Source organism: Glossina fuscipes, unplaced genomic scaffold, assembly GCF_014805625.2.
Source record: "Glossina fuscipes isolate IAEA_lab_2018 unplaced genomic scaffold, Yale_Gfus_2 0, whole genome shotgun sequence".
Taxonomy (NCBI): domain Eukaryota; kingdom Metazoa; phylum Arthropoda; class Insecta; order Diptera; family Glossinidae; genus Glossina; species Glossina fuscipes.
Window position 1 is genome coordinate 7,348,835 of NW_023998414.1, and position 25,334 is coordinate 7,374,168.

Genomic DNA, 25,334 nt, shown 5'->3' on the forward strand with positions numbered 1-25,334 from the left:
CCCTCCGTTTACCCGACGGTGTGATGAAGTCTTGCTGATATGAACAAACAAACACAATAAGTTTTCTTGAAAACTCTTAACACGCAAAGTGCTATGTCGTAAATAAAACTTAATCATCAAAATAAAACCCGTTTTATTGTGCATTAATTTTTGACTTCCTAAACCCACACACACGCGCGCGCACACATATATATATACACACATATATATATATATACACACACATATACACACACATATACACACACACACACCAGCAGTTAATAAGTATTTCAGGGCGCAGCACCAAATACACTTCAAGTCTCGCTTTATGGTAAATGGAATGTGCTATGATTCTTAATCGGCTATTGGTATAAATGTCTGACTTTCTTCCTAATATTCAACAGGCCGTTGCAGTACCAGTATTAAATGCTTTTCAATTTTTCTTTCCATGCATCTTACGGATACTCTTCTATCTTTCTGATCTATCACTGATCAACTCCTATTCTATTGAGAATTATCACATTTTCCTCAATATATGGATTTGTCGGATTCTGAAGTTTTTTATAGCGAAAAACTTTTTCTGTCTCCCCAGTCCGGATGGCGTCCCTTTGAGTATCCTAAACACTTGCGCGAACCTTTTAGTGACACCGATTAAGGATATTTTCAATCTTCTCCTGCACTGGCAAAATTTTTCCCGATATCTGTTATATTTTGCCAAATTGATGAGAAAATTGTTCAAAATATTAAATCGATTGTCTCATTAGGTCAACATGATTTTGTGAATAGCAAATCCACTGTTACGAATATCTTAGACCTTGCTGGCCGTGTCTTTTTGGTTTAATCCAAAATGATGAAATCTGGAGCTTCGCAGAGGAGCTATCTGGGATCGCTGTTCTTTTGTTTATTTATAAATGATTTGCAGAATTCAATATTCGAGAGTACTATTGTATGCTGATGGTGTTAAGGCTTTTCTCTCCCCACCAAATTTCAAAAGGTAATTGGCATGTCGTTGAATATAAAAAAATGTAAGTCCATGTCATTCGGTAGAGTATCTGCTGTTTGAGTATATCTTAGATGGGGAGCCTTTGGAGTCGGTGTCGTCATTTAATGATGTTAGTGTAGCCAATTGTCAGTTGATCTCTACATGAAATGTGTTGCATGCAAGGCGAGATCTGTACGTGGTTTCATTAAAAAGGTGTTCGAATGACCGTTGATGACCGTTACGTTACAAAAGGTCGCTACATAGCTTTGGCAAAGCAGTTAGTTCAATATGCGTCATTTCATCACCGAGTTATAATTTTTACCGCGATATGGTTGAAGAAAAAGATGGACATTGCATTCGATTCGAACTTACATGAGCAGGATCCCTTAAAAATCCGAACCAATTTCGATAGCTTCTATCCTTGAGTCCGATGTCACATGTAAGTGTACCAACTGTTCTCAAAATATCTAAAAAATTGCGATCTGTATAGTTTGAACAATGGGAAATAAGGTGGACAGATGGACAGACGGATGGACAATCTTAAATCGATTCAAAATCACTTTCGGTATATTAAAAAGTGAATCTATCTCAAATCATTTTAGATGTTGTACAAAATTAATGTAACCTCGTACCACAAGTAGTGTGGTAGGGTAGTAAAATGCAATTTATTTGAATGCAAAGCATGGCTTTTATGTCAATAAAATTGATTTCAATGCTTTTCTCTCCTCCACTGCTTCGATAATAAATCTTTGTTCAATCTATTGGTATTATCTGAAGTAATATTGTGGCTTAGATACTAACGCATAGTAGTAAAAACACAAATAAATGAGAAAAGAAGAAGAATTAATTGCAACAATAGATGGCTCTGCTGCATGATATTCTCTTTTATTAATTGATTGATTTATTTATTAAAGTAAATATATATATATATATATATATATATATATGCATATGTGTATATGGTATGCGAATTTACAATAATTTTGTTTTGTTTGAAGACAAAAGCAGTTAATGCATTAATGTTCAAGTAATTTGTTTGTTCAATTTAGAAGATAAATGGCAAAAATAAGCTGCTCTGCGATAAGGAATCTTTTTAACTATGCAGTAGCAGTTATGAGTAATAAAACATTTTTGCAATAATAATGCATGTGATGAAAATATTTTTGTTTTTTTTTTTTTTTTTTTTGAAAAGTAATTGAAATGAATTTTGCGGTAATACATTTAATTAACCGAAACAATGTTTGCGCCCAGTGTGTGATGATAAAACGAAAAATATCGTTTAAAAAGAAAAAGTTCTTCTTTTTCGGTTAATTAAAATGTAATAAAAAAAATAAAATAAAAAGAAAAACAAAAAAATGGGACTGGCTCGGTATATCGAAATCGATTAGCAGCTGTAATGTTAAATAACTTTGCAATATTTGCTATTACTCAAGAAATTGAAATAAGTTACGGAACACATAACTTTTAAGTTTCGCTGAGTACTTACAGAGTAGTGAGTGAACAGTCAGTTATTATCCGAAATGTCAAGAATCGACTAAGCAAACTAAAAATTATTGAACAAATAAGGGGTTTTTTTTTTTTTTTTTTTTTTTTTTTTTTAAATAAACAAATAAAAACACTACAGCGGATCGCGCGCGCACCATTTCAAATTTTAGTTAGGTGCAAAAAATTACAGTTAATTTATTTGAAAACTGGTTATATGATGTCCGAAATTTAATTAAACACATTTTGTCAGAGTAGTTAGATGATCATATTTTAACCGTTATATACGATGTATGCTATAGCACCTACGACAATGCAAATCGAATTTTTCAACTAACATGACAACGAATGTTATAATAGCACAAGCATAAGGGTCAATGAGAGAATCGGCTGGCTTTCTATGAAATTCAAGGCGCATTAAGTAAAAATTAAATAATATGAAAAAATCTGACTCCGTGGGTTCTATAAAATGAAATCAGTTGGAATAAATGGCTTTAAAATATCAATGCTATAGCCATTCATTTCTATTGTCGTTTTGCATTCACGTTCGCGAACGTGTTCAATTCTACAGTATTCTACAGTATTCTACAGTTATTCATATGACAAGCTTGCAAAACACGCTCTATACGGCAGTAGTAGTAGTTGAACAAGTTACGCGACGATCCGAATCACATGCAATATCTTTTGCCTTTGAACCGAAACACGATAGTGTAAGAAATATTTCAAAAATTGGTAGAATAAGTGGATGGAAGAACGGACGGACAGATAGATAGACAGACAAAAAGTGATTCACAAAGATGAGTCTATCTCAAGCCCTTCTGGGTGTTGCATGCATCCGCACAAACTTAATATACCCCTGTACCAAATATGTGGAGCGTAGAGTGCAAAAAAATAATTACGTAATTTTTATCTTCATATATAAATTTTAATGATTTATGCTAAGTTGCTACTATTGGACGGCATGAATTCGATGAAATCGATTTAGTAATCAGTTAATTAACTAACGGCTTTTATCCGAAATGAATTATCAAGAAAGTGCTAAAATCAAAAATATTGTAACATCCATGTAATTATTTCGGTTAATTAAGCTAAAGATAAGGCCAGAACTAGGTTGCTTAGTTAAATGAATTTATTTATATTTGTTTTTATTATGCTAGCAAATTATAAATTATCATAAAAATTTCAATCCGAATACGAATAAATGCGATAACAACTTGTAGTCATTTTGATTTCGTAGATGTTCTTTTCAATAACGCAGATAAGATAACTGAAAAAAAAAAAAAAAAAAAAAAAACGCGTTGATATTAAAAAAAAAAAAAAAAAAAACAAAAAACCAAATTTAAGTATAAAATTGTTCCGATAGGTGATGTTGACAAAAAAAAAAAAAATTAATTTATTAAAAATTAATTTATTAAAAATGTTTTTTTTTTTAAGAAAAGTATTAATTAATTTCATACACTTTTAATCCAACTGTTTTCCGGATATTAAATTTAAAAAAGATTTAAGAAAACATCTCATTACATATATATACGTATATATATATATATATGTATATATGTATAATGAATTCGTTATAAATAAATGAAGGCACTTAATTGAATTCTAGGCAACCGTTATGTCTTTCGAAAATATTTTAAAGAAATAAAGAGAAATAATAATAATAACAATTTTAATAATAATAATAAACTGTTATTAAGTTATAAATGAAGTTTAAAGAAGAACTATATGAAAACAGTGTTTTTTTTTTTTTTTCATTATCCGATGCTGTCCGATTAAACGCTAAGACATACTTCTGGTATAAGTTCTTTCAAGGTTTCTTTATATTCTTTTAAGTGCGCAACGTCAGCCATATTTCCGCTTTATTTTCTTCTTTTTTTTTTTCCTTTTCTTATTACAACAATAATAATAATAATAATAATAATATGAAAAGTGTTAACACAATTTAACAACAACAACTAGTTAACAGAATGCCGGGTATAACACAACTAATCGATCGATTACAATAGAATCGCAACCAATTGTACAGTACAAAAAAAAAAAAGAGTTCAATAAAATACGTATTGTAGATGTGTATGTCGACTTTATCAAACGGTACAATTTACCAATAAAGAGTAAGCGAGCAGGTATTTCACTTTTTTATCAACATTCAAGGAATTCATTATGATTTCAATATTATTGCTAAATATTATATTATAAACAGTTTTAGTAGAATTTCGTTCTTTCTTTCTTTCGTTCGTTCGCTCGCTCGTTCGTTTGTTCGTTTGTTCGTTCGCTCATTTACTTACTTCAATCGAATTGATTTATAATGCGGGATTTTTCTTTTTCGTTCAATAGATAATGCTAGCATACTATACTTGCATTCAGAATACACACAGATATAAATATATGTGTGTGTGTGGCATATATCGAAATTTGCTCAGAGGTCAAAGTTCGCCTGTTATTATAATTAAACTGTGTAATAAGTAAATTGTAACTGACTGAGTTAAAATTCCCTATGATTTTCGGATTTTATTTATTTACAAGTGAGTCAGTCAGTCAATCATCAAAATCGATTACAAGGCCATATACTTTTCAAAAAAAAAACACAAAACAAAAAAAGATCAAGACATGAACTCCATGAAGTCCATGAAGCGTTAGTGTAAATGCTTGTGAAACTAGGGTGCAACCATTCATAATGATAATCAGTTAGCAAACTATCTGAATAAACGCTTAGATTATAAAACAAACTGAAATGGAAATAGATAGAAGCATAACTTATGATCAAATTATCATTCGGGAAACAGAAAACATTTCGTGACGCAATAGTTTATCAGTAAACAGAAGAAGCCCTTGTAACTCGCTTATTACCAAAAACGAAAATCCATTACACTATGGGATGATGTCTCTTTCACAAAGAGTGCTCTCTTTTCTTGTGTCGCTTAAATGCAAATGAGAACAAATCATCTTAAACTTTACCGGTTTGTTCGCCATATATCGGCGTCTTTCATCTACTGTCATCCCTTTCAATACACGTTTAGTTGTCATTTTTGACGTAATTGATTCTCTCTATATGCGAAAAGCACTTTTTATTAACCATCATTCCACTTCAAAATCAATATACAGTAAGTTAGTAAAGTTATATCTACGAATTGCATAGTTACTCTCAAGATAAATGAAGTGAATCGATAGCTCGTTTCATGAAAAAAGAATCTAAAGCATATTCCCTGCCAAGATGGGATTTTCCATGTCACGTGTACCGTTTACGGTACACGCTAACAAATTTAATAATTCATTACAGGAAACGATGCCTTTATGAGAAGTTCATGTAATAAACAGAATTTTGATATTTTCCATCAAAATTCATTGCACGAAGGAAGCAACCATGGATAAAATATTTCATATTAAAAACACAACTGTCGATTATCGAACTGAGGCGAAGGATTTGTCACATCTATCCGAAATATCTTACTCAAGGTATAATCTGAAGCAATCATTCCTCTGCCAATTATTTTAAAGAATGCTAAGAATGCAAACAGTTTACAGTGATTGTGTCCTATGAAGTTATGTCCGAAGTTGTTTTTTTCATCGATACATGTTTTGCATTCCTTCTATGAAACAGAATTGCGGTCGTTATAAGGGTATTAGCAATCAATTATTCGATTTAGCGGATTACTCTTCTTCTTCTTGATATGCATTATACGCATTCTTCCTTTGAAGAAGAGTACCGAGTAATCATAGAGGCATTCATTGTCAATTTATTCAATTAAGCCGGCTCTTCTTCCTCTCCTAATAGCAATAAGTTTTACTCACATATGACTAATGATTTTAATTAGCGGCTATAAGGGCAAGCAAGAATAGGATAGTAATAGGATATTCTAGCATATCAAGTGTAGTGTCGCAAAACGATTAGCTTGACCGTTGATCTTTTCAGTTTTATTTCTTTTCAATTGACTTGCATAAAATATCCAATTTAGAAAGGTTTCACTGTATGTATCCACATCAACATAAATAGCTAATAATTTCAACTGATTAAGGAACGCCGTCGACAGAACAATGTATGTATGCTTGTATCGTAAAATGAAAGTATCTCAGTTTTATCCATTCATTTGTACAATTTCGACGAGCTCTTGGGTGTTTTCAAATTCTTACTAAAATTCATTGCCTTCCATTCATTTATGATTGATAAGAAATTTTTTTTCCTTTTGCTTTTCTTTTTTTTTTTTAATTTTTTTTAATTTTTTTTTTTTTTATTTTTATTATCTACATATATTTATGGGTAAGTTCGTTGGTGATCATTTAAAAATTTTTAAATGCATTTACCTTTTTTTTTTGCAACGAAAAATTTCATGCTTATCATCATCACCGATGATATATATATATATATTTTTTTTTTGTAATTTCTGATCATTGCAAACAAATAGAGAGATAATGTTAACGCATTTGCAAGAATACGTGATGATGAATACAAAAGACTTGAAAAATCTAATTTTGGTGTAACTTTAATAGGCAAACAATGAATGAATAAAAAATATAAAATAGTGACACATTTACAGTTCAGTTAGTCGGCCACTTTGCCAATAAAAATTGAAAAATATTTTTTATTTTTTTTATTTATTTATTTATTTATTACGATGAGGTAAGAAATATGTATGTGGGGTAAACAGCAATAAACATATATATATATATATATTTGTCCAATTTGGCCCTAATATCAATAATGAATTTGCGATTTTTATCGCCACTTAAATGCTTAAATGGCATTGTTGGCTAAAATACCAACGGTGAACAATGAACGTTAGGAAAGTTGGTCAATCGCTGCAGTCAGTTAATTTGCTATTAAATAAATTTTATACTTGGTTCACTTTTCTCTTACTGATTACCCGCATTTAAATAGGAATCAAATGACATAATAACAATAATAATAATAATAATGATAATGTATAGTACAATATTAATGACATCGATCGATAATGTGGCTGATGGCATATAAAATGATAATTGGATACCTAACTGTTGACTGTGAACTGAATAAAATAATTTTAAATCAAAACAAGCCGGATGTCAAGGATGATCTAAAGGTTAGCGAAGGATCTAACGATAAACATGGTAACGCGTTGTTTGATGTAAATAGATTACAACAAGAGCATTTCCCCTGGTCTCCCATTATTAGTTAGTAAAAGTCCGATGTGTGTGGACACCGCCTATGACTTTTAGTGATGAAATATTTGATTTCTGGCAGGAGGCTCCGCAAGAAGATAAAATGAGCGATATTTTTAGACCCGCTCAAGCCCACACTCAAGATTACTAAATGCCAGTAATTGCGACTTCAACTTGTCGGCATATATATGTAGTTGTAGTGTTTTTATCGTCCTCTCTATAAAATTTGATTAAAGTTAGGGCGAGTTCTTTGGAATTTATATTTATTTGGCATGATAAGGAAAAAATAACGCAAGTCATAGACGTTGGTAATGCACTACAAAAGCTCGCCAAAGGCCTCAACGGAATGACGTGTTTGTCACTAAGAGAGGTAATATGAAGCAACAGTGGACAGAACGATAGGTAAGATTAATATCTATAAGAATATCATCTACAATTGTTATATGGAAAGCCCTCAGGAAAAGCTTACGCGAGACAAAGTACATCTTAATATGTGTAAAAAGAGTACAGTGAACTGTAATGCTGTAGCCCTTGCAATCAATTTCGATTAGCGATTTTACAAAAACAATAGCACAAGTGAAATGTATCCATGCTTTGAATGATTTAATCGATAGATGCAAGATATCTTTTATAACAAAAGTGATAAATAATGGCAAACAATAAGAAATACTCTACGTTGCAATTGCCATACACTAATTATCCGAACAGTACAGTGAGATCGAGCGAATGTATGCAGCTTCCAGAAAGGGGTTAAGATATCCGCTTTAGTTCACATTATACGAATCGATTCAGAAAATGATGATGGGACCTGAGCTTGCTGTCTGCTGGAGCTCTGTCTGTCTGTCTTTCTGTCTGTCCGTCTGTCTAATTAATTCATATTTACCTGCAATCTTCAAGGTATTTCGATTAAATGCAAAGCACTGATGTATTTATAGCCAAGGACATGAGCCGAGCATTTTCGCAATCACTTCCTCTATAAAGTCATAAGAGTGGAAAAAGTCTTTATATGAATGAATAAATCTGGCCATTTTTAATGTTTCTGTCTATTTATGATGCAAATGAGTGAAGAACCGTATCAGGCAAAGGGATGTGATAGCAAGATAATTAACGGTCTTGGCCTTCCTTAACTACAACGTTTTAACTTGTTTATAATTTTAATATTTAGAAAATCCACATTTCCAATTGTTTCAGATATTTTATGACTTTGAAAACTATTTTCCAATCGCACAGTCAATGCACTGCAAATACACGTTTCTGTAATACGCAGTTTACGTTATGCGTATACACATATAGAGATGAAAGGATAAGCATAAGCAATCTCTTGCATCTTTATCGTCTTTCATTATTACGGCGATGATAATGATAATGATTGAGTTGTTTCCCGTTCAAAAGAGAAAAAATCTCGATAATATATTCACTATCGAATAATAATTTAATGTTTAAGGTATAGAGCGATTGTAAAAATCCCCTGCTTCCTACTATACGTAATTCATTTTAATTATTTATCCTTTGGTGGGTTACAAAACCTGGGTTATACCTTAGCTAATCAGGTAAGGTTATGTTGACTGAATTTATTAAATAAGTGCAAGTCTTTCATCCAAACGCATTCGAATGGAACGAGTTAAAAGGTTATAAACGTATAAGACTGATCATTAAAAATCTCATACTATTTCACCTGATGCCAGACTTCATTTACTTCCATCATAGAAAGCTAAGGATTCCAACTCGTAATCATGTAAATGCTTACTTATCCCCTACCCTATGGAGGTGATTCGAAAAATGCATCTATGCACCCCGCACTAACCCCTATTCTAGATTAATTTCCATTATAAAATTTTTAAAAATTATACTTGTTGTTGTTGTCATGTAAACGCTCTTGTGTAGTAGAAAGTCCAAAGTACAAAGTACAGCTTTTAATCGTCGAACCTAAGACCGGCTCTTTTGCGTAACGAAATAATATATTATGCTCACGTAGTCAAAGGGTCAGCCGGTCCTACGGGGGACCACTTTCTATCCGGCAAACACTTTATGGAGAGAGGGAGACGATCGAATCTTGCTTATCGTATGGGCAGATGGTATGCTCTGGGCTATTCCGCACCCGGCTCAAAAATAGTTCCATCCTTTCCATAATTGTTAACATTTACTTTATTTGAATACATAAACGAACAGACGCAGCCAAATCGGCTTGGAAAGTGATTGTGAATTTTGCTGTGTGGAATACATTTTTTACTAAAAGATTTGTCGGGTACAAAAATTTCTAGTGTACTCGAAATATATCCGGATTACTATTTTCTCTCAATAATCGAGCAATAATTTTTTTCATAGTTTTACAAAAGTTGCGGGCCCTCTTTAACAGTTGCAATCAACTTTTCTTCTCGTAACATTATCGTAGAGAATGGACGTTTCATCAGCAAGTAATCAGACGGCCGGGCAGGCTTAAATCAATTCAGAAAGTGTGGATGTATCTCAAGTCCTTCTATGTGTTGAATACACCATCTGCACAAAGTTGGGGAACCAAGCTTAAGCCTGTTGCGTCAGTTGTACGGTCCCTTTCTTCATTCTGTAGATATTTGTAAACGCTTAAGTAAAACAGGAAATTAATATAAATGAAAATAAAAACATGAATTAAAAGATAAAAAAAAAAAAAAAGCAATCGGGGATGAAAGGTCAGCAGTAATTCAAAGAGTTACACTAAAGCTGCAAAAAATATGCTCGTTCTTGGCAATTGGATGAAGGGCATACAGTTTTCTCCAATGCTTTAAATTTCGCGTTTTTTTTTTTTGCCCCGTTTATAATTTCCAAGGTGTTGTGACATAGCTTGAGCACTTTCACAGAGTCAGCAAAAAGCAGAACACAGAAAAAAAAGAAATAAAAGAAAAATTCAGTCAACATGTAAATGCAAAGAAAATTTAAAGCTAAACAAGTTACACAGAAGCAAATCTCGAACACTCATCATCTAAGGTAAATATAAGAAATTGCTATCATCGATATTGTAGGCATGTCAATGGGACAGCAATTGCAAAACAATTTTTTTTATAAAAGATTAACATAAGACTCTGAAGAGCATCTCATCTGTTCTACTCTACGTTGATTGAACCTTGGTTTTTGGATTTTGTTGTTTTGTATCCGAATAATCCTTTCGAGAAGATCTTCATTTCATATTACAAGATTTTATAGTTTCCAGAATACCAATAACGCGCCAATAACGCGCCAATAACGCGCCAATAACGAATGAATGGATCAGCCATCAAATTTGCATTTGAATAACTTTGGCTCTCTAAAGCGCTTTCGTCTGTGCCGCCCATAGATAGGCATGGCTGGATAAGTGATTTCTTCATGCGGTCGCTAATATTTGTTTTCTTTCCATTGCAAATGCAATAACAAATTTTATCTATCTCTATTTTTTGGTGATGGGTGTAAAAGAAAGGAGAGAGAGAGGAAGAAAAAGAAAAAAAAACTCTTTTTTTTTTTCTTTTTTTTTTTTTTGCTTAATGGCTAACGACAACAATTTTTACGGTTATAGTTGTTGTTTTGCTGTATAATTTCAAGAAACCAGTAAAATATTCAGTGACATTTAACAGCAGCTACGTCATCGCATGATAACGCAACTACATAAAAAAGACAATATGCGGGGAAAATGCAATGCGCCACAAATGTTGGGAATACAATGCCACATGTATTGCAACAATAAATGATAGAAAGTAAAAACAAAACCACAACTATATATATATATATATATATATACACACACACACATATATATATATATATATATATATATATATATATATATATATATATATATATATATATATATATTTATACACATCAACAAACACACATATGATAGAGTGTTTGTGGTGGCAGTCACAAGTAGGATCCTTCACCTTGTCTGAATTGCGCTATTGCACATGTGCGTTGCTGTATATTATGTTTACTTGTAGTTGCTGCTTGCTGTTGTTATTGCTATAAACCTAAATAGATGAGGAAAACATCAAATAAATGCTGGCGCATCAATAATTATGAAGAGGAAAAACCGCTTAGCACAAAGAGAAAAATGAAAGAAAAAAAAGAAGAAAAAAAAAAAGAGAGATTTACAAAATTTATAACTGAATAGATTTCTTTTATTACTTCCCATAATAAAATGAAAAACAAAAGAAATATTTATTTATATGTTTTTTAGCTTAGCCTTGACCTTTTCCACCGGATGTCGGATGAATGAATACATTTTTAGTTATTTATGTATTTTTTTTTAACTGTAAATTTCTTGCTAGATTTTCATTTTTATTCTTTTTATAGGTTGCGAAGAGCTTTGAAAATTTTGCCTCGACTTCGTAAATAGCATAACTAGATATAGTTTTTTGTTTTATTGTTGTTTTTTTTTTTTTTTTTTTTTTTTTTTTTGAAATATGTCGTTTTTTTTATTAGAAAGTGCATGTGATGTGTGTTGCATCACACATATCTGCTAATAAAGTCACATCAAGTTACTCTTCCTTGCAATTTGCAAGAAAATTTAATTGATCTTTATTTTTGTCTTTTTTCATTTCAATCAATGATTACAACAATCACATCGTTTTCATTACATATTTCTTCTTCTTCTTCTGCTGCTTTTTATTTCGTTTGAGTCATTTCGTTCAATTTATTATCGCCGAAGAGTGAAAAAGTAATAAATTTAACGGCAAAAACCCAGAAATGTTTTCTACACAAATCATTTTATCATCAATGAATCACTTTTTTTTTTTTATATTTAAATTATTTAAAAATATTTCACTGTATATGCATAAAAAAATATATTCACTTTTGCTATTTGATTTGATTTTTTTTGCAGTGTATCTACGATCGGAAAAGTCTTCACTAATTCTGTTTTACTATTTGGAACCTATTAAGTAATTGAAGTTCTGATCGTTGCGAGTCCTTGCTCACTTTTCTTGACTTTGGTTCGCTTAAAGGGCATAATTAATTCGAGGAAGTAATAAAAACGCGTGCAATCTCAATGCATAGTTTTCTCAATAACTTGGAACTTAAGGGAGATGACCAATCATGAAAATTTGCCTAATTCTGATTAGATCTTCTTTTCATATATTGAAAATTTTCCCAACTTGACAGCATTTCGTGGATAGTTTTGCAAGTCCAAAAATACAAGTAAAAATGCCATAGGTAGGCAAGGCCTTAATAATTAGATACTCTGCTCGGCCTCGCCTAATGCAGTTATTCAGTCATTTTTTTTTAATACTATCTCGAAAATTATACATTAATTTTATGGAAAAGCCTAATTTCCATAAAAGCCCTTATATTATTGGGTGGGATGATCTAATTTCAATAAAATGCATTTACTTGATAAAGATTTTATTATTTTCCAGTTACAAGTTCGATTTTATCGCCTCAGAGAAAGGGCTTGCTTCGTGAGATCCCCTATGCACCTATGTGATCCAAATCTTCTATTCCCTATGACCTATTCCAAGGACAAATTTTCATCATAAAATATTTTTGGCATATAAAAGTTTTTTTTTTTTTTTTTTTTAGAACCCTTACAATGATTGGATGCCAAAAAATAGACTTACGTAATCCAAATTCGGTAAGGTTGTATTTTATGTCAAATTATTATTATTATTATTATTATGAACGAATTTTAATCAAAAAGTATGGAAAGTTAGTCCTTTTTATCATATAGGAGCTTACCATAAATATATTGCCTCACCTTATCCAAAGTTTTCACATTAGTTTATTAGGCGATTTTTGTTGCAAAGTTCTGAAAATAACACTATTTCTTACGACTTATCAATATAAGGAGTTATATGGCAAGTGGTCGAAAATGTGTTCCGATCCGAATCATTTTCAATAGCGTTCACCCTTAAGGCAAAACACGTCGGTGTATCAAAATTTATGAAATTATCTCAAACATTACGCCCTTTAAGTTGAACAGAAGGTAACGAGACGGACAGATAGACAAACACGCTTAAATCGATTTAGAGCGTAATGCGTGTGAATTGATCAATGTTATAAAAAGTGGTTCTATGTCAAGTCCTTTTGCATGTTGCATACATCCGGACAAACTTAACACCGTATTGCATCCCGGCTGATGTAGAGTATTATCCAGTTTTTTTTTTTTTTGTTTTTAATTCTTTTTATTGTTATTTGGATTTTCGATAATTAGGAGAGAAACCATGAAGCGACCCAATTAATTTTTGGAACTTGACGGGAGAATTTTAATTAAGAAAATATTTGATAAGTATCTTAACGTTTGATTTTAAGAAAAAAGGATAAAATACGGCATAGCTGATGAAAGTTATAGGAGCATAATCGATATTAAGTTCCTGCTTTCTTCGATCGACTTCATCGATAGGCATCAATAACTTGGTTGCTCTCACTGTAGGTTCATCAAAATGGGCTTCCGATGCGTACACATACGCTAATAAAAATATTTTGCTTAAATGAAATCACAAAAGATATTTTCATGAATATAAATATTATTTGAATTATTGAAGTATCCAAGAAAGTTGTTCCGTCGTCGATTTAATCTCGACGACACCTTTCAATTTGAAATGCGAAACAAGTTTTATTTTTGTTTTCATTATGTTTTCTCGCTTCCGTAAAGCAGACACGTGCATGGCCAAGCGAATATTCAAAATGCTTCATATAAAAAAGCATTGGAAAGAGAAATGTTTTAAGAAAAATGTAAAGTTTTCTAACTATTTACGAACGCAGAGCTAAGCTAAGAGTTCTTTTAAAGAATCTAAAATGTAAAAATGTATGCCTTAACCATATTATCAAAGCGTATTAATAAAATCATAAAATTGATAATGGCTTGTATGGCATGAAAAACATCTAAGAATATATAAAACGCTTACCATCATATATATGTATGATATATATATATATATATATATATATATATAAAGTAATATAATACATAATATGCAATCAATAATAATGATAATAAAGAAGATGATGAAGTTCGTAAAAATCAATTCAATACATAACAGATGACGAGATGGTCAGTCATCAGTCATCGGTCAGTCATCAAGAGAAGATAAGACATCGGATGAACGTCTTATGTAAATATTTTGCATTAATTACTTAACTAATAGGGCACGAGAATAATTAATACTTTTCTTTGCGTTATAACCATATTTTATGCAATGGAGTCATATCGGTTTAATAGTTACTTTCTTTTATCGCATTCAGTTTGGATTTAGCCAAAAGAGACCATTAGTTATCATTATATTTACGAAATGTTATATTTTAGGTTTCAATGTCACAGCATACTATATATATATATATGTTGAATTAGCATGAATAACGTAGCCAATTTAGCCAGGTCTATCAGTCTGTTTGTCCGTTATGTCAATCTTCAACTGAAAAGTTTTTGTTTTCATTTCGCTCACGCGGTTAAGTCAAGAAGTAACCAAGTAAGCAAAAGCAATTGGTGAACCTGCTTATAATTACAACTGACACTCTTTCCGAAAACTATGAACATTTGTTCGTATTTCATTTCTCATAACAAGCGCAAAAATTCAAAATGAAGATATCACAGTTACCAAAAAACCGAAGCTAACCGCGCAATTTCCGCATTCAGCTCTTTAGCAAGAACAGCTGAAAACGAAAGCGAAAGTTTAACTCTTCATGCATAATTATCCCGCAGTTTGAAATTAAGAGCGATTATGTAAATCTTCTTTTTCAATTTCTACTATTATTTTTTAAAGTGCTGCCAAATTGTATTAAAAAATATATTGCAAAATTAATGGGATATATGATGTCTGATATATACCACTATACTATATATCCTATATAAGAGAAGAATGGAGCGATCTTTTCATTATAGCAACTATTGATAGCCACTAAAAGATTTCGGGTGAGCTGATGGCGATTATTTAAAGTGACAGTTAAAAAGTAGACTGCTGCCAATTACGAGATATCTCGTAATTTTTCTCTACAAATTGAAATTGATTACAATTGTTCAGCGAATACGTTTCTTGAACTTTGAGTTAGGAATTATTAGAAAGAATGAATGAAAGTTTTATAAAGCGTGAAAAGCATATTTAATAGCTTGACACCACGAGGACGGCATTCGAAACGAAACGAAACGAAACGAGCAAGTGCTGGACATTAAAAGATTCAATCCAAGTCGAATATGAAAAACAATAACAATAACACTATGTATGTATATATATATATAATTATTTTTTATTTTTTTTGTTGATATAAATGTTCACATACCCGTTGAAAGGTAACTAACTATTAATCAAAAACCGTTAATATGCGCATGGTTTACATATTAACCTAAACTGACATTATATGCGGATTATGCCTTAGATTTTATCACATATTCAAGTTAAGTACCTGTTTTATGTCGCGTGCCCTCACTCGTCCGTAAACATGACCTGTATAAGTACAAATGTATCATATGCATAAACTATGTTGCTGTCATTCAAGCGTGACCCATGTTTTCTCATACATTAACGCTTTGTCTCACTAAGAGGTCAGCAGTAGCTCGATTATATAAAAAAAAAGTTTTTTTTTTTTTTTTTTTTTTTTTTGAAAATTCATTTTACAGTAACGTTCATTTAAGTAAGTGAACTATTTTTACGCATACTGTAACTGACACGCTGACGCAAGTTTCGTCACCCGATTACGAGGGATATGTGCGTTTTATGTAACCATTAATACATTTTTTCCAGTATGAACTGACAAATAAATAATTTTTCATTTTTTTTATCATATCATCCTATGACGTCATACCATATCACCCAACCTAAGTTCTTTCGTAAATCTGCTTCTATTTGTTCGAGCAATGACGCCAATGTTAAAGTGTCTCATTTCACGAAGTGAACCTATTTAAAAGAAAAGAAGGAAAATAAAAGGCAAGATTTCCTCCTTCGGCAAGAGACAATAAATCTTCTTTTGTACGATAAAGACTTACTAAGGCATTTTTTTTTTTTTTGAAGAGTATTGCGCAGATTGGTAAAAATCATTATAACACAACTATTTTAGAGTTCTCAAGTTCAGTTCAAGTGATGAAACATTTCATTGAAACTCGTTGTCGCGGGCTTCGTATATGCCCTTAAATTATCTAATCATGGTGTGAGTTATCAACTGATAACTGACATTGTGTATGTATAGCAGTAATGCAGAACGGGAGAAGTTCAGGACAAAAATTTATATCGCCTGACGTCAGGTACGATGAAAAGTTTATCGTTAGTGCTTAGTCAAAAGCACAAAACATAAGATAAGTATCTTGTATTGTATTAAGCGACATCGCTCAACATCAGACAATGAAATTTTAGTTGCATAATTATCGCAGGGTATGCCGTAAAAAATGTTCAAACGTATAAAATACCTTTAAAAGATTTCTCTGATAAAAACCCAAAAAATGTAAACAGAGATAAGTAAATAAACCGATTTATATGAAAGCAATAGATTACAGCAAACTGCTAAAATGTGCTTTTATTCGCCGCGTTATGAATCGCTCATTTAATATGTAATAGCGAAATGCTAGAATGTGCTTTACTCTACAGAGAAAGAGGGGCATTTCGTCATCCGTTATGCGGACACGTCTGAAACAGTGTCGTAATCCCCACAACGACACAGGACAAGGCATTTCAGCGTGCACTGAAAACGGTACATGTAATAGAAAATATGACCAGTAAGGGTTTAAAAATATGCAAGAAATAATTTTATCAAATGATTAGCTTAGGTATAAGTTTAAAACATATTTTAGACAAAACAAACATTGTGATGCCTCGAACATGAGGCTTTTAAATAAAAATGACTGTACATAGTTATGTCAACATAAGGCATTCTGACTGGGTCTATAAAATTTCAAAAAGAGAATAAAAAAAAATTTAAAAAAAAAAAAAATTAAATAAAATAAAATTACATTGACTTGACTATTTATTGTCAACTGAGATCACACTAACTCTTGACTGCCTGTCGGTCACTTTAATGCACTCAATTTACATATTAAACATAACTTGATGTTATGTCAGCTACATAAAACGCAAGAAAAAAAAAAAAAAACACAAAAATAAAAACAAAAAAATGTACAAAAAAATGTGTCACAAACTTACTTCACTGACTTTGCCTCATATATGCAACGTGATAAGAATTTCAACAACAATAGCAACAATGATTGCAACAACAATATGCTGATTAGACGTTATAGTTGAGCTTACTACTTATTGCTCTGACTGTTTGATTTGTCAATTGTACGTGGGTTGGGTTTTTTCTTCTGCTTCAATTTTTTTTTTTTTTTTTGTTTCGCTTTTGTTGCTGCAGTTTATTAACTCGATTTTATTAACTGATTATTTTATGTTGAAAGTTTCATTTTCGTTTATCATCATGTGTGACTGAGGTATTAATTACTTGGTTATATAAATCGATTTTGCAAGCAATTGAAAAACATTAGGCAACGAAGAAATTTATTTATATTCGGTTTAAAACGATTCTTTGATACCTAACATCAACTGAGATATAAAAAAAAAAAAAAAAAAAAAAAAAAAGCAAAATATTTAATGAAAATTTTCAGCACTCCAATCCCGTTTATCTTTAGTTCCGTTTGCGTTTATGTTACGACCCCATCTGCCAAGAATACATATACGGAGTACATTTTTCATTTCTCTGCAGCAATTCTTTGCATGGCAATAGACAATAGGGCCGCACACAGTTGGCCCAACTAATCCTATTTGGAACCTTATTTACACATATATGTAATAGGTATACAAATATATTCTCTGCATTGAAATTTGTTGTTTTATGCAATTCTGCCAGAATTTGAGATATACTCTCAACTCTTTTTTTACACGGTACATGCGTTCCTTAAAAATTCTTGCATTCTTCTCTCTTCTTTTTTTTCTAGTATTGCTGTATACATAAGTTTCTGTGAGAACTTAGAATTAAAAAATATTTATTTTTTTTTTGGATTCGTGGGTAGAACAATAAATTCGTGTAAAAAAAGGATATTTTCTCTCACTGATGAACCGTGTTATCTGAAAATCATGTAAAAAGTACCATGTGTTGGGCGCATATAATTTTGACTTTAGTGTCCATACGATTTCAGTTTCGATTGCTTAAAAACTGTAGTTTATTGTACATCAAAGTATCAAAGGAGAGGGATGGACTTCATTTACAGTGCGTTGACCCTTTTTTTTGTGTTTTAACTTGATTTAAATGGAAATGCAAGGCAGGTAATGCTACAAAAATGATTAATGCAGTAAGCTATGAAATGATTAGAAAGCGGTTTGCGAAATTCTGGGCAGAAAATTTTTGCTTTTGAAAACGATGAAAATTGGCGTGTGTACGTCCGTCCGTCCCCACAAGGAATGGTTTTCAAGTTGAACTGGACACTTATTGACAGCGATTGCAAAGCATACTTCGGATATATCTATCTTGCTCAGATTACCATTTATTCAGATCAATGCAATCATATTTAGTAGGTCCGTTTTAGTTCGGGTTCACAAAATTTAAGGATGTCCGGAAATGGCTCGATGAACGTTTCGCCTCGAAACCGTTAAACTTCGACAGCGAGGTCGTCCATAACTTTCCCAATAATACTTCGATTATCAAGCTTTCTGATAAATACGTTTCTATGGAGAGAATCAATTTTTAGACCTAAAAGATATATTGGACGAACCAAACGGGCGCCTTCACATCCTGTTTTAGAAATGTTAAAGACGGAACTACACTTTAGTGCGAGAATATTAAAAAAAAAAAAAAAGAAGAAGAAGATAATCAAACTTCATAATCATATAAAAAGCATATAGAAATTCGTTGTACATAGTCATCGTTGCATGTTTCTGATTATTTTATTTATTCCTTCTTTTTCTTTTTTTTTTTTTTATTGCTGAGACTTGACTTTTTATGATAATCGATAACATGAAAATCAAATGAATCATTTCTGACATATATATATATATATATATATATATATATATATATATATATAAAATGTGTAAGTACTTGCATGAATGCATGTAGTTGTCATTTTTAATCAAAACGGTATTTGTGTGTATGCGGCAAGTGTTATACATTTCAATTTTTACAATGATATTATATTTCAGAGAAAATATTTCTTACACTTCCATACAAATATATACGTATATATATATATATATATATATTTATAGACATTTTTATATATATATCTATGTATATATACATATCAATTTCGTGTTTTCGCGCGACAACATATGCATACAGATATATGTGCATATATGGCCAAAATTAATTATAATGGTTTTTATACGTTGTTGGTAACAATTTTGTCACTTCATTTTCTTAGTGTTTAGTGTATGGCAGCCCTGTTAAATATTTATGAGAAATTTTAAACCTCCGCCTTTTTTTAGCTGTTTATGATTTTTCGACTTTTTTGCAATTTGCATCGAATTCGCATTCAAACTTAACATAGCTAATCATATATATATGTGTATACATGTATATACAATTTCATAAAAAAACACTTAGAAGAACGCCTGCAAAAAGTGTCACAAGTAATTAGGTTTTGAACTAATAGACAGGTAAGCAGAATAATCGTTTGTGAATTAATTTACTTACAGCTGTTTATATTAGCTATGCTCGAATTAGTTTTTCACGTCTTGCCTTGAATAAAAAAAAAAAAAAACAATTTTTATTAGGAGTACAAATAAGTTCCCGTCGTTTCCTGTCAAAAAAAAAAAAACAGTTAATTGCTTTCTATTCAAAGTATTGTCCAGCACTTGTCACGACTTTTTCCCATCTTTCTGGCAGCATTGGGATATTACGTCGAAAAAATTCTTTTTTCTTTTGAGGCTATTCACGAATTGACCCAAATTGTGTATGTAAGATTCTGCTCACACAGACATCAGACATTGTCACTTCTTCAATATCACTTGATCCGGACGGATAATGCATGGTCTGTGTGAGTATGTTCTTACCAGATGGAGATAACTTATGCTATTACGTTTTACATCTGACAATTTCAACAAAACTCTCTGGTTGAGTTGTCTTCTGTCAAACGTACTACGTAAATAGAGAAAATGTCTGTTTTGAAAAGCTTAAGAAAATTTCACTTTCTCCCACCATTCATTCATAAGCCAAGCACAGACAAGCAGATTCTATGAGCAATGCCAATCATATATGTGCAACAATGGAAGAAGACGGCCATCCCCGCCCAACGTTAAAGAGCATCTTTTTTTTTTTTTTTTTTAGTTTCCATTTACGAAAGCAGAGTGCAGGGGCAGTGGTACAGCAGATCCAGCCCTATCAGGATATAATTTTCTGAATTGTTTTTATTGCAAATAACCCAAAAGACTTATTTACATACGAGTTTTAGATTATTTTGCAAGAAAAAATTTTACATAAAATTAGTCTCGGAAAGAAAGTCGAATACTGAATCAAGTGTTTGCATAACGGTATAACGTCAAACATAATGGAGTTGCTTCATTTATATTTTCGTAGCCTATCATTTTTAACATCCATTTGAGCCTATCTGTCCCCGTGTCCATCTCGTCTATGTCGAAGTGCTTTTATGTTCAACATATTTAGGTAAGACATTAACAATTATTGGCCCGGAGGCGAATCTAAAGACAATTGAAAATGGATCGGATCGCATTGCCCCCGCAAAACGGCTTACCTTAAGAAATGTGTTTGACATATTTCTATAATTTCAATACCGATTGTCTTTTCTTCGCAGAATATATATACTATAAGTTAAACGTCAACATCCCGCCTGTCTCATTTAAATTGTGGTCTTTATGTACGCGAAACCTTGAACCAATTTAGTTGAGTTTAGCAGGCAAGAAAAAGCAAGTAAAGAAGTTATATTCGGCGGAAGCCGAATCTCGCATGCCCACCCCTACGCTTTTCTCATTCTACTCTCCAAGTTCTTTTAGCCCGCAAACTTTTTTTAAGAAAAATGGAATGGTGTTCAGTTTACGTTCCGCTGCGAGCTGCTGCTCTTACCAAATTGGCCCATTTTCAATACCAAGCTGCGTGCAAAAACTTCTAATGTTTCTACCAAATTTGAAGTCGATATTTTCATTTTTTTTTTTTTTTAACACGATAATGGGAACAACAAACACCGAACAGACGGACAGACATGGCTTAATCAATTCAGAATTTCACGCTTAAAGCTTCCTTTTGAGTGTTACATACGATATGAAAAAAAAATAAATAAAAAGAAACAAAATGAGTATATTCCTATCTTGCTGTGGTGGGTATAAAAATGGTAGCAACCAGCGTACTTTGTTTTCGAGTTATTGCTGAAATCATGAATCATTTCAATTCATGTTTAAACTTAACTTGACGTCAGCGAAAAAAAAATAAATATTTTTTGCCAGAAGAAAAGTTTTAATTACAACAGATGTAAAGTCAAGCAGGTGTGTAAGCAGATGTATTCTAAGTAATTTCGCTATTCATGCTGATCATGAACAAATATATTAGGTCGTCGAGGATAAAATTTATACAAAAGGCAAAGGCAAAGGCAAAGTTTTCTATTAGCTTAGCAGAGTAAGTGCCCATAATGTTTAGGTTAAGAGAAAGCTCTTGAAATCATTCAGAGGAGAGATATTCCGGACAGAACTTTCCAAGCAAATATGAAGCACCCATCGTCCACAGGGAAATTTGTCTCGTACAAGATAACAAGAAAAAAAAAAGGTGAAAGCTTTACTTTGATCTGAATGCGATATCAGTTTACCTAAGTTATACTCAGCGAGTCAGCGAATATTATTTTGACTCCTATAAATCAGCTTATCGTCTGTCACACGCACTCTTAACTGATTCGCCGCAAATCAGATTGGGATCGATAAATGATGGGGTTGAAATTTGTATACACATAAATTGGTATCAATCGAGTAACTTAGTGAGACCTTAGTGAGCAAATCGACTAATTTAACGGTAAAACAAAAATTATTATTTGCAGCAGCAGTGGGAAACTTTTTTCGTCAATGGGCAAATTTTAATTTTCATGTCAAGGCGGAAGCCCGAACAAGGGTCTGCAGTGAATAATAATCCACATAATCCATTTGGAGCAGTGCTATGTGCGAGCAAATTGAATTATTTTAAATTTTAAACATACCGGGCCGATGATTGCCCATTCCTGATTTACAGTATGTAAAAAATATTTATCTAAAATGTCTTTCCTAGGTTCATCTAAGAAACTATTGTCAAAGTAGTTCCTGGCGATCAATAAAATATTGCGCTAAAAATATAATGCATACTGTTTTCAACAATTGCCGCGCTAAACTAAAAAATTCCAAACTTTGAAATTAAATTGTATGCGTACAGTTACACACATCTTTCCGAGATGCTTAGAAAGTCGCATAATACACGTACGATATTGAGATGCCAAAAATAATCAGACAAACTCAATGCAGCTTCTTCCTACGTCCGACCAATGAATCCTTCTTAATTACTATATACGATTACGATTACGATTATAAGCAAAGTAATTATCGGATACACGTCAACAAGATCAAGGCATCGTGTTTCGTTTAAACATTCAACTTGAATTGATGATTAAAGCTGTACATAATTTTCATGAAAGCGAAATTAATTAATACTTGTATAATTGAATTTAATTAGATGCCTATGAAAAGCAACGGTCCGCCCTTTTTTGTCGGCAATTGTACCTTAAAATTAGATTTTCCCCTCCTTTATAGCTTTCATGCTATTCTCTCATATATTACGCTCTATATATAATATATGCACATACATACATATACATATTATATTATATATGAGGTTAAATGTTTTTCAACTCATTGTATTATTGTTGAAAAAAGCTTCACTTTCTCTTTTCAAAAAATTCTTTAAGCAAGTAATCTAATTACGGGTTTGATAAGCTTTCAAATTTACAGGAAAATTTTCAACTTTCCTTTATTTTAAATTTTATACATTTTTATATACGAACAAGTAAAAAGATTACATTCGGTCGCGACCGAATTTTTTACAACCATAATCATGATAGTCTATCTATATCTACTCCCCAACTCCTTTTATTTGCTACACATATCGAATTGTAAGCAATCCCCATGTCGGTATTGTAAGGGAAAACTTAATCTATCATATCGTGACGTGCACGATATTTATTATACCCAGCTCCGAAGTATGGTAGGTATATTCATTTTGTGAAAACTTTGGCAACGCGAAAAAGGAAGCTTCAGAGGCGCCACAAAGTATAAATATTTTTGATCGGCATCAAATTCTGAATCGATTTAAGCATGTCCGTCCGTCTGTCCGTTCGTCCGTCTCCCGGCCGTAAAAATGAAACTAACGATTTCAAATTTAGCATAAACGCTGGAAATTCTTGCACTCAGCTTGGTATTGAAAGTGGGTCAAATTGATAAAAGGGCGCGTCCACAGCAATACGTAAAGTAGGAACAATTCTGTTGTTGTTCAAAATGAATAAAAACATTAGGTTTTTGCTCATTATTCATAAACCATAAAAACATTGAACGCATATTCTATAGGCGATGCCGTAGTAAGTGTATAGAAATGAAAAAAAATTACCCACGCCTACTCAATATTATAAGGTATCAAAATTTAATTTTTTTTTTTCAATACCTTCATAAGGTGCAGAATTTGTGGCAAGGGTTTAACGTGGGTTCCTGCCGGAAAGGCTTAACCCCACGATGGCCCAAGCCTCTTTAAGCGTGCTACGCCCCCTGGCGAGTTAGACAATCCCCACAGAGTAGGGGCCTAAACAGCACCAGAGTCCAGAACAGTTTATTGTGTATGGAACAATAAACCCCACTCTGGTCAATGGCGAGGCCTAGCTGCACTCAATTGTTCCATTTTAGCTAGGAACTCACCAACCACAACCACCACGAGTACTCCCCGAAGGGCCGCACCCAAGGTGCAGAAACAAGTTTCAAAAATTCCTCAAAGTATTTGAATTCTTGTGCACTTTCAAATTTGGTATGCATCTAAATATGTCCGTCTATTCGCCAGTCTAGCTGTCTGTCTGCGCGTATTTGTGGTAAACATTCTCCCGTTAACGAAACTGAATACACCGTCAACAAATTTCCAAAAAAAAAAAAAAAAAACAATTTGGAAGTGATTTAAACTTTTCGAATGACCCACCTACAACGCCCACACGCCTATGCGACAAAAATGTTTACTTTGAAAATACAAGAAATCAACTACGCCCATTTCATATTATAAAGCATGAATATGTAATCCTTTTACTTTTTTTTGTCTTGTTTAGGAAAACGGTGATGGGTGTAAAAGATTCAGTCACGACCGAATATAAATTTCTTACTTGTTTTATATTGTATAGATTATTATTTATCATTGTCCAACGGACTTAAGGCGTCAAATGCATAAATTTTGTCTGATATCTGATGATGTACGCACGACCTTGTATAGTCCCAATTTGAATAACAGCAAATTTAAATGATGTATATGTCGCGGAACTGATCTTAACTGATGTAACATCGTTTCATTATTCGTTTAGCATATGTTTGTATGAGTAATTCGTCAGAGTAGACCACCTACATTTGTAACACTGTGACAATTACGAACAAGTGGGGAGAGAGACAGGAATAGGAAATGGCCGTAACCTGGACTGTATGTGGCCGATCGATATCACATCACACATATATAATACATATAGCACATGTCTATGAAGAAATTTAAAAGCAATACAATATCAAGGAGATGAAAATTTGAAAATTCATTTCATTGAATTAATGCTTGCATAGCCTGATAGATGGAATTAGTTGGGATAATTATGATTGCAATTGGGCGCAATGTATACACCTTAGGATAGCAAGTAAAA

General features: G+C 32.2%; 1 protein-coding gene across 2 annotated transcripts in view; it reads right to left on the reverse strand.

Annotated features, from left to right (window-relative positions):
* Positions 1-25,334, reverse strand: part of LOC119631404 (plastin-3) — a 31,409-nt gene that overhangs the window by 3,710 nt on the left and 2,365 nt on the right. Inside the window, exon 1 of one of the 2 annotated variants that reach the window (XM_038023581.1) lies at positions 4,237-4,358. The exons of the other annotated variant lie outside the window; for it this stretch is intronic. Coding sequence (XP_037879509.1) covers positions 4,237-4,296 — 60 coding nt within the window. The 5' untranslated portion in view covers positions 4,297-4,358. Of the gene's footprint in view, positions 1-4,236; positions 4,359-25,334 lie in introns of those variants that run through there. 2 annotated transcript variants of the gene reach the window in all.